This window comes from Vicia villosa, linkage group LG4 (assembly GCF_029867415.1).
Source record: "Vicia villosa cultivar HV-30 ecotype Madison, WI linkage group LG4, Vvil1.0, whole genome shotgun sequence".
Classification (NCBI taxonomy): domain Eukaryota; kingdom Viridiplantae; phylum Streptophyta; class Magnoliopsida; order Fabales; family Fabaceae; genus Vicia; species Vicia villosa.
Window position 1 is genome coordinate 25,747,745 of NC_081183.1, and position 11,315 is coordinate 25,759,059.

General features: G+C 34.3%; 1 protein-coding gene across 1 annotated transcript; it reads left to right on the forward strand.

Annotated features, from left to right (window-relative positions):
* Window positions 1-270: 270 nt before the first annotated feature.
* On the forward strand, window positions 271-6,654 carry LOC131596919 (uncharacterized). The gene is made up of 3 exons (XM_058869653.1): window positions 271-951; window positions 1,264-1,893; window positions 6,583-6,654. Exons 1-3 carry the CDS (start codon window positions 271-273, stop codon window positions 6,652-6,654), a joined length of 1,383 nt encoding a protein of 460 aa, XP_058725636.1.
* Window positions 6,655-11,315: the final 4,661 nt, after the last annotated feature.

Genomic DNA, 11,315 nt, shown 5'->3' on the forward strand with positions numbered 1-11,315 from the left:
GCTTCTAGATTGAAGGGGGTGATGAACAATTTTATCTCGCAATTTCAATCCGCTTTTATTCCTAATAGAAATATGCTTGATGGGGTTCTAAAGGTAAATAAATTATTGGACTTTGCTAAGAGGAATAAGAAGAGTTGTATGATGGTGAAAGTGGATTTTGAGAAGGCTTATGATTGTGTCTCTTGGGAGTTCCTTAGATATCTTTTACGAAGGATGGGGTTCGGGGTGTAGTGGAGGAAGTGGATTGAAGCTTTAGTTTTCAATAGCTCTATGTCCATTATTGTTAACGGTAGTCCAATGCAAGATTTTTCGGTTACAAGAGGTTTAAGGCAAGAAGATCCTCTCTCCCCTCTTCCTTTTTTGTTGGTGGCGGAGGAATTAATGGGTATGGTGAAGTTAGCTTCTTCTTTAGGTGATTTTAAAGGTTTTTGTTTGGATGAGCATAATCATTTTGAGATTCTTCAATTTGCCAATGATACGATTTTGATTGGAGAGGACTCTTGGAACAATCTTTGGACTTTTAAGGTCATTCTTAGAGGTTTTGAACTTGTTTCGGGATTGCGTGTTAATTTGAACAAGAGTCGACTTTTTGGTGTGAATCTTGATCCGGATTTTATTCAAGTCGGGTCCTCTTTTCTTAATTGTGAGATTGGTTCATCCTCTTTTGTGTTTCTTGGTATATCGGTTGGAATTAATCTGAGACGATGTGATGTGGGGAGACCTTTAGTTTCCAAATTAAGAAGACGAATCGGAAGTTGGCAAAATAAACAACTTTCGATTGGCGGGAAGGTTGTTTTGTTGAACTCCATTTTATCTAGTATCCCAATTTTCTTCTTCTCTTTTTATAAGGCTCCTAAGTCCATCATTAAGGAGATTATAGCGATTCAACGGTCCTTCCTTTGGGGTGGAGATGAGGATAAGAAGAAGATTAATTGGATTAGCTGGGACAAAGTGTGATTTCCAAAAGAAAAAGGAGGTCTTGGTGTGAAGCATTGTGGGAAGTTCAATTTGGCGCTTCTTAGTAAGTGGAAGTGGCGCATTTTGAACAAGGAGGACTCTTTATGGACTAACATTCTTTCTTGCAGGTATGGTGACATTCAAAGAGCAATGATAAAGGAGCCGTCTTTCCACTCACGAATTAAAATTTCTCTTTGGTGGAGGGATCTTTGTTCGATTGGTTGTGCAGATTTGGAATCTTCATCAAATTGGTTCAAATCCTCTATATCTTGCAAACTTGGAACGAGATGCTTGTTGGAATTTTAGTTTGATGTGTGGTTGGGAACATCATCTCTCGAAACACTTTTTCCGAATTTAGTTTCTTTATCGGATGAACCTCACTCGAAGGTGGCGGATATGGGTAGTTGGAATGGTCAAATTTTGGTTTGGTCTATCGGCATTCTTTGCGGTCCAAATGACGAGGCAACAACGTCACAATTGGTTGATTTAATGAATATTCTCACTCCGGTTCAGCCTTGCAACTCGCTTGAAGACTCCTTTGTGTGGTGGAGAAATTCTTCCGATTTCACGGTTAGTAACGCTTATGATACCATTTTATTATTTGAGTTACCGAGACCTTCATTGGACAATTCTTTTTCTTTAGCGTTCTCTCGTTTATGGAAGACGAAGGTTCCTAGTAGATTTCATCTTTTTGGTTGGAGGTTGATTTGGAATAGACTTCCTACAAAAGCGAAATTGGAAAAACGTGGAATTTTAATTGCTCCTCACTTATTGGTGTGTCCTTTGTGTTGTCGGGTTAAAGAGGATTTGAACCATATTTTTCTTCATTGCGACATTGTTAGAGTTTGGTGGAGTCATTTTTCTAATTGGCTTCATATAGATCTTGTTTTCCGGTTGAAACTATTTTGGAGAGACTTGTTGGTTTGGATATGTCTTGTAAGTTATCTTTCCGCTTGGATGTTGGTTGGTTCTTTAGTTTGATTTTTTGTTGGGTAGTTTGGAAGTGTAGAAATGAAATCATTTTCAATGATTCTATTTTGTCCAAATTTGATGGGATGTGGCTAATTAAATGTATCTCTTAGGAATGGTTTATGGCTTTCTTTAAGGTGAATGTTAGGGCCAGTTTGTTTCAGCTTTAAAAAAATGGATTTTTTCTTTATATTTTTGAAAATAGATTTTCTAAAACCGTTTTTCAAAATATTACAAATTTTTTTATATTCGTTTTTTCTAAAATGAAACACTTAATTTGACATCCTATAACATAAACATACATAATTGAAGACCAAAACTAAGTCAAAATCATAATTTTTTCAAAAAGTTGTATTTCAAAAATGATTTTTATGAAAATCTATTTGAAATAGCTTCAAAATTAAGTGATTTTTTGAAATTTTGATATCCAAATTTTTTCCCCATAAATAGATGAAATACCTAAAATCATATTTTAAGAATATAACTATTCAAACAAAATTTTCATTTGAAGCTTTTATAAAAAGTTTCTTTGTAAAAAATTTTTCACAAAATTTGGTAACACTATAAAAAACATTTTTAAAAAAAGCCAAAACAAACTGACCCTTAATCTATCGTGGCCGGATTGGTGTGTCGATCCGAGACCTTTTTTTAGGTGAGATTTTGTTCTTTTGTTGGTTGGTTGCATCCAAATGGGATTGTTTTGTTACCCTTTTCTTTTTTGTTTCCATTTATATTCGTTTGGGTTAAGCACCCCAGCGCTTTTTAATATATCCTTCTAGCTTATAAAAAAAAAATGTTGATACTCTAACATTTAATAGCAGTCTTTTTCTCTTTATTGCTCAATCAGAGGCTAGATCTTATAATAATCCATCAAAACTCACTCCAAAAACAGCATCAATGTAAAGATCATGAAACTACATTATACGCCAACATCAAATACAATTTACTTGATTCAAGATTTAAAAAATCCCGTTAAACAAACAGAAAACACCTCCGATCCAATCCCTACTCCAAAAACATCTTCAATTTGACTGGAAATTAGATCATCCTGATTTACAATATTCCTGTAAAATTAAACACACAAAAAACTCCTGTTTATTTATGCATAAGCAGTAAACACCAACAACACCTCCAAACCATACTCTCCAACTAGCAAAATAAGACCACCAGAAAAAAAAACATTTCTCGTTTCCTTGAAAATCAATCAGAAGTGCAACTCCAATTTGTTGTAATTCATAATTGCAAACAATTATAATAAAGCATAAACAACTGAAGTAGATTGAACATACCTGAATGGTGATGACCAAAATGCTGTAGATGAGTAAAATGAACAAAGTTGTGTTGTTCATTTTCTCTTTGATATAAGAGATAGTTGTTTGCACAATTATGTGCGGATTTATATTAAAACATGTAAAGTTTTTCATTTAATCTTTTATATTTATTGATGAAGTTAGAATTTAATGGCATCCAAGGACAGATATAATATATTTACACCGAATCCAAAAATATTTAGTGGTTGGAAAATATTTTCTATAATATTCGTTAAGATCTATGAAGCTCCGACACGCCAATCAGAAGACGTGTCTCCTTATATACAACACAACACCTGTATTGATCGAAATCGCGAAAGCTGCAACGCGACCGAAACGCGGCCACAACCGTTTTTAAAACCTTGCACACAACTGCTAAGATAATATTTCAAAGAGAGTATGCATTGACACACTAAATAAGCCTTCTGATGTATGTAACTAATAACTAAATAGGCCTTGAAATATATAAGGGTCTGTAGGCAATAACAATAGGCATCAAGCTAAACATCCAATGATTTTACAATGAGTTATGAAACTAAATTGTCTTAATCACAACAAACAGACCTTAATCTGCTACTTTTACATTATGCTCCACACATACAACGATGATGCCTCCTTCACCCTTCAGTCTTTTTAATGCCCTTTTTTTAATTTCAACTGCTTCAGATATATGATGGGCTTTGATAGCTCATCATTGTCAATCCTTAAGCATGTAGGACAGCGCCACTCTTTGCCAGGAGCAGACTTCAAGTGAAACAAAAAAAGTTCAGCATGAATACCTTAAGGTTAACTAAGGAAATAGTACAATATACTAGTTGCAATAGAAAATGAAAGCATGTGTTACATTGGATTGAAAAATTCTCCACCGCAGGTAGCGCCGTGGCTTGCGGTTAATGGTGCTTCGCTTCCTGCGAGGGATTATTACTTCTCTTTGGAAGAGATTGCGAGCAGGAGAGAGAGGCTGTAATATTTTGAAATCATAGCACAGTTATATATGTAGAATGAAATAAAATTGTGACAGAGTTTACAATATCTATTGACATGCTAGAAAAATGAGTATGCATCCATGGAAAATGTATAAGTTATGCATGCCACAGAAAGTATTTACTGCAGAATCTGGAAAAGTAAGAGTAAACTTACGCTATCATCCCCGATTTCAAATGAGCCATCAGTTTTAGGCATAGAAGCTGGTTCTGCAGGTGGGGGAGCGTTTAGATCCAAATCTCGTACTACTCTTCCAGAACCAGTTGTATTTCTTCTTCTTCTTCTTACGTACACATGACGGAAGTCTCTTGTGTTTATTGGCTTATCCTCAGATGAACTCATCCTGAAATGTTCTCAATCGAAGTTACATAGCAATCATCCAACTTCAAATTCTAGCTTAGAGGCTGATATAGGTTTCCCCTAAAAACTGCCCTAACCCTAATTTATAGCACTGTTGTTTAATTCTCCATACTAAAACATTCAATGTCAGTCTTTTTCTAGATCAGAGGCTAGATCTTAACAATCAATCAAAATTCACTCCAAAATTAAACAACATCAATTTAAATGGAAAGATCATGAAACTACATTATAAAGTAGAATTTAGAAGAAATCAAGGTTTAAATTAAAACACCGAAAAAATCTCCTGTTTATTTATTTATGCATAAACAAGCCGTAAACATCAACAACACCTCGAAATCCTACTCTCCAACCAGCAAGAAAAGATCAAGAAAAAAAACTTCATCACCAATGATCCAGCAGTACATACAATACATATCAACATTTCTAGATTCCTAGAAATTCAATCAGTATAGCAACTTCAATTTATTGTAATTCATAATTGCAAACAATTATAAAGAAGCATGATTGATAAGCAAAAACAATTGAAGTAGTTTGATCATACCTCAGAGCTGATTACTGAAATGCTGCAGACGAGTGAAATGAACGAGGATGAGAAAGCGAAGCAAAGCTGTATCTGAGATGAGAAGAGAGTAACGGATGGTTGATGAGTATATATATTGACAATGACTACGTCAATGAACTTTGATAGTTTTTGTAGTTTTTCTATAAAAGAATAAAAAGCTCAAAACTGAAAGGAGCAAAACAAGGAAAATTGCATCAAGCTTTATCTCATCTCAGTAGCATTTTTTCTTACCTTATTAGTTTTGGTTTTTCCCACGGTTTTGATGGAAGGCGGTAACCATAATAATTAGAATTACCTTTAAATTTAACATATATATACTTTCAAATAAATATAGTACTACGTTTGAATTCACCACTCACACTAAACATAAGTGTTGAGTTTTTTTTTTTTAAATAAAGTAATGTAGTTTATTTACTCTTTCATTTAAGAGATTGCTATATACGCAATTATGCGTAGAAGATATCCTATTGATATTATAAAAATCTAAGTTTTTTTAAATTTAAATATGTTTAATCGGGTTATTGTGTCGGAATTCGTTAACATCATATGTTAAATTTAAGGGTTAATGAACTTTTTCGTCCCTTTAAATATTTCAAATTTCGTTTTTAGTCCCTCCAAAATTTTCCTTCAAGAAATCGTCCCTTCAAAAATTTTCTTCTGAACTAATGGTCCTTAACGTCAAATTTCGTAGCTAATCGGTGGCTAAATTCGTAGCTAATCTCTAGCAAATTTGACGTTAGGGACCAATAGTTTAGACGAAAATTTTTGAAGGGACGATTTCTTAAAGGAAAATTTTGGAGGGACTAAAAACGAAATCTGCAATATTTAGAAGGACAAAAAATATTAGTGATTGGTAAAAATAGTCTATATTATTCATTCGTTTTATGAGTTCGATAAGGATCCGCTTCTTTTTCTCTCATGAGTTTAATTGGATGTAATTTTTTTTTTCTTTTGTTCGGGTTATCCCGTCTTATGTGTAATCGGGTTGTAGAACCCTTAGTTCTCGACTTCTCGCTATCAATATATCTTACTTACACAAAAAAAATCATAAAATTTATACTTTAGATTTTAAAATATATTTTAAGATGTTGAAAACTAAGTATATTATATAGAACATTTTTTTTAATATAATATATTTTATATGAGGAGGGTTATATTGACTCCAAGAGTAAGTGTACAACATTTACTCCAAATCATAACCATTGATTATCATTAATCCAACGGTTTTAATTAAAATTTTAAATAGAAAAATATTTCCAAAAATAACTAGATTAAATGAACACTTAAAACCGTTAGATTAATGAAAATCAATGGTTATGATTTGGAGTAAGTGTTGAACACTTACTCTTTGAGTCAATATAACCCTCCTCATTTTATATTATGGTGTGTATTTAATGCTAAATAAATCTTTTCTGATAAAGTGAGTTGGAACTTTCTTAGGTATATGTTGAGGAGGATGGGGTTCGGGAAAGTGTGGATGAGTTGGATGGAGGCGGTGGTTTTTTCGAGTAAAATGTCGGTTCTAGTTAACGGTAGTCCGACTAAGGAATTCGTTGTGGAGAGGGGTCTACGTCAAGGAGATCCTATCTCTCCTTTTCTTTTTGTAGTGGTAGCGGAAGGTTTAAAGTATTTGGTAGGTAGAGTTGTGGAAAACGGTGATTTTGTAGGAATTAATGTGAATGGTCGATGCTTTATAGATATGCTTCAATTCGCAGACAACACTTTATTAATAGGTGATGGGAGTTGGAAGCATCTTTGGGCCATTAAAGCGGCGTTGAGGGACTTTGAAATGGTGTCGGGTTTAGGTATTAATTATCATAAGAGTAAGTTGATTGACATTAATATCAATCCGCACTTTATGGGAGTTGCTACTAATTTTCTTACTTGTAGGATGGAGGATAAGGAGTTCAAATTTCTCGGTATTTTTATTGGCACAAATCCTAGGAGAATTTATTCACAGAAGCCTCTCTTGGATAACGTTAGGAGGAGATTGAATTCTTGGAAAGGTCGGTGGCTTAGTTTTGGAGGGAAGTTCACTCTTTTAAATTTGGTTTTGAGTAGTTTGGCGATTTTCACTCTATCGTTCTACAAAGCTCCCAAGAAGGTTATCGCGGAATTAAATAAATTGCAAAGTAATTTTTTGTGGGGAGGTTCGGAGGAGAAGAGGAAAGTGCATTGGGTGAGCTGGAACGACTTGTGTCTTCTGGTTGAGAAAGGTGGTCTCGGTTTTAGAAGGTTGGATGATTTCAACAAAGCGCTTCTCTTGACATGGAATTGGAGAATTTTCGGCGCTTCTAATGCGTTGTGGTTTCGGATGTTAAAGGCGCGGTATGCGGATGTGAAACTTAGGATTAGTTGTGGAATAAAGAATTTAGAGAAGGATAGGTCATCATCGGTGTGGTGGACGGATTTAACTTCGTTGGTTAATAAGTTACCGAATGATTTTTTTGCTAACAATTTTAAATTTCAGGTTGGTCTCGGGTACTCTATATCCTTTTGGCATGCTCATTGGTTGGATGAAGGAATTTTAAAGATTCTTTTTCCAAATATTTATAATTTTTCTCTCTTGCAAGATGCTTCAATTGGAGCCATGGGAGGTTGGATTGATGGGAGTTCGACTTGGGGATATTTTGGAATTCCTGCGGCTTCTCTTCTTGATCCGGATGCTGAATTTTCCAGCCTTTCTCAGCTGCTGGCCGCAGCTGCCTCTTTTTCCCCCAATCTGTCTGATACCGCCTGCTGGCAGCAAGGGGTTGAAGGTGTTTACAATGTTTCTTCGTGTTATAAAACATTGTGTAGGCAACATATCCCTCTTGGCCCAGAAAACCGCTTTGATTTGGCTTATATTGCTATATGGAAGGTGGAAGCCCCTTTAAAATTGAAGGCGTTTGGTTGGAGATGCTTCCTCAATAAAGTTCCGATGAAGGACTCGCTTTTGAGTAAAGGTATTCTTAATTCTTCATTGAATTTAGAATGTACTTTCTGTGATGAATTTCATGAGTCATTATACCATTCTTTCTTATATTGTCGGAATGCCGGTATTATTTGGAGGGAGATGTCCGATTGGATAGGAATGAATTTTAAAAGCATTTTAGATTTTAAGGAGGATTTTTGGTATTGGAGCTCTTATTGCCGAGCCAAGAAAGTCAAAAGAGGAAAGGAGAGAATCGTTTGGTTAGCTATCATTTGGAGTCTTTGGTTGCGTAGGAATGATATAGTCTTTAACAACACTACTTGGAATTCGAGGGACGTGGTTTGGAGTTGTAAGGCCCTTATTTGGAGGTGGTCGTATATCGGGAAAATTACTCATCCCAATTGTAACTTCTATGAGTTTAGCAATAACCAATTGTTTTACTTAAGCTAGGTTTCAATCGGTGTAGAATTTTCTTTGTTTGGCCTATTTGTCGTGTAACTTTGTTCTTGTTTGGTTATTTATTAATATATCTCTTGCTTTCGAAAAAAAAAAGCTAAATAAATTTTACATGTTAAAAGAATAAATCATTAAATTGACATTAATTTTATTTCATGGTGTCTTTTACATAAATTTTTATATTTATTTTAGTGCTAAATTACCCCCAAGGTCCTTTAAGTTATTTAATTGTAACAACTTGGTCCTTTATGTTATTTTCGCAACAATTAGGTCCTTTATGTTACCTAACGTCTTCAGCGTTGTTCTTGCTCAGAGATTTTGTTCCAAAAAAAAATGATGTGTCACTACCGTTGCTAAATTTCCCGTTAACTGTGCTGACTATGTATTTCTCTTATATTATAATAGTTGAGACACTGGAATCAATCCCAAATTAGATTATCCGACCCCAATCCCAAATCAGTGAACTCGGTCATCGTTAGAGGAGAAGGCTACGTAAAAGCAGGGAACGTTGAGGAAGAAGATAGTTGGAGACGACGACCTCACTGAAGGTGACAAAATCGCGACGCTGAGGTGCATTTTACATTTCCTATTTACATTGTTCACCCTATTTCCCAACTTGATATAGAAGTTACCCTACCTAAACCCCAACCCGATGTAGTCTCAAATGAACCAACTGAACCCCAATCTGAATTAATCTCAAATGAACCAACTAAACCCCAATCTGAAGTAGTCTCAAATGAACAAATTGAAGCCCAACCTGAAGTAGTGTCAATTGAACCAATTGAAGCCCAATCTGAAGTAGTGTCAAATGAACAAACTGAGGCCCAACCTGAAGTAGTTTCAAATGAACCAACTAAGGCCCAACCATAAACAGTTTCAAATAAGCAACAACCTGATAGTGATGACAGTGCTTTAGGACTAATGACTCAGATGATGATATTTTAATTGATGGATTTGATGAAGTGTTGGTAGGAGAAAGAAGGTTCATTGCTGGCCAAAATGATCAACCTATTGATGAACTCCTACCAGATGAAACATCTAAAAAAAGAAAGAGGAATAATGGAAGACCATAAAAAAAAGGGTGGGAATGGAACTCCGAAAAAGGCATCAGGTAGTTCCAAGAAACAAAAGGGAAAACCTTTTAAAAAAAAGGTGGCCGAAGGAAGTTCAATTCCAGTTGGTGCTGATACATTAAATGAGGAAGTTGTTCTTGACTTTTGATTCAGACAAAGGAGTACAGGTTGGAAGGTATGTCGTGATTTGTCAGATTCTAACTATCAAACTGAAGAGCTAGAAAGTGAGGATGATATGAGTAGTGATTGAAGAGTATAGTAACTTTGTACTTCCAAGAATTAAGAAGGTGCTAGAAAGAAGGTAAGAAATCTCTAGATTCTTTATAGCAAGGTAATTCAACATTATTTTACAATACATCAAAGTAATTCAGTAACACTATACTCATGTAATTCTTATGTTTTTTAGTTTATCAGGTGACATGATTTATGAAGTAAGGCATACAAGTGTGACTGGGGAGAAATTCACACTTGATCTCAAGAAGTTTGAGTGCTCTTGCAGGAGTTAGATGCAGGGGCGGATCCACTCATACATCATTGGGGGCTTAAGCCCCCACAAAAAGTTAAAATTTTGTTTTAATATAATTCAATATTTTTGTCTGCCCCCATTAAATTTATAACTTACACATATTCATTCACAATAAATACACATTAATTAACAAATTAATTCAAATTTTTTCAGTTTCTCTTATCCAATTAAATTGTCATAAACTCTAGTTTATCTCCTTTTCATTCTCTCTTTAATTCTTCTACATTTTCTAATTCTATTGTAACAACATAAATTATTTTTATCTCTTTCTTTTGCAACTATTCATGTTTAAGTGTTTAAAATTTAAATTTCATATTTCAAATATCACCTCACTTTATTATAGATCCATTAACTCAACAGATAAATAAAATTATATCTTTTATTTAAATAATTTATTTTTTTATTTCTCTTCAACAAGTGCAAGTGTATTAAATGAATTTATTTATTTATTTAATGTTTTATTATAAAAAATTACGTGATTAATAACAATTATAATTGCTAAATTTTTTTAATTAAATAATTTAATGATTGAAATTTTAATAGGTGAAAAATTGTTTATTTACATATATAAAAAGACACATTTTGATTGTGTTGCTAATAAAAAAATAATTTAACAATTTTAAACTATGTGAAATATATTGGTGCCCCCATCGACCAAATTTTCTGGATCCGCCACTGGTTAGATGCTTATTGGAATTTCATGCTATCATGCAATTTCTTGCATGCAAAATAGATCTAAAGACCCAACTAAGTACATTCCTTCCTGTTATAGGAAGGAGAATTACCAGGTTTGCTATCAACCATTGATATATCCAAAAAAATGGGGAAAACTTGTGGGAATTGACACCATATAGTGACATTCTTCCACCCCCATCCAGAAGGGCATGGGAGGCCAAAAAGAAGGAGAAACAAAGATGCTGGTGAAAAGAGGAAGGATACAACAATTGATTCCAGAAAGGGATTGCTAAATAAATGCTTAGCATGTGGTCTTCTAGACATAACAAAACATCATGTCCTTCTGCAACAAGACAATCCAATCCCAAAGTACCACAACCAACCAATCCCAAACTCCCACCACTGCAGTCCCCATTATTCAATCTCAACCAAGTCAGAGAGTTCAAACTAGACAATCCCAAAATTCAACCATCAAATCTCAACCAACCCAAAGAGTTCAAACAAGGCAATCCCAAAATCCTACCAACCA

What these genes read in the sequence shown, in the direction of transcription:
- LOC131596919 (XM_058869653.1), top strand. Translation starts at nt 271, where the DNA reads ATGTCCATTATTGTTAACGGTAGTCCAATGCAAGATTTTTCGGTTACA. An exon ending in ATTGGATTAGCTGGGACAAA is followed by an intron (nt 952 to 1,263) that starts GTGTGATTTCCA and finishes TTGGAATTTTAG; the next exon opens with TTTGATGTGTGGTTGGGAAC. An exon ending in TGTTGGTTTGGATATGTCTT is followed by an intron (nt 1,894 to 6,582) that starts GTAAGTTATCTT and finishes GAACTTTCTTAG; the next exon opens with GTATATGTTGAGGAGGATGG.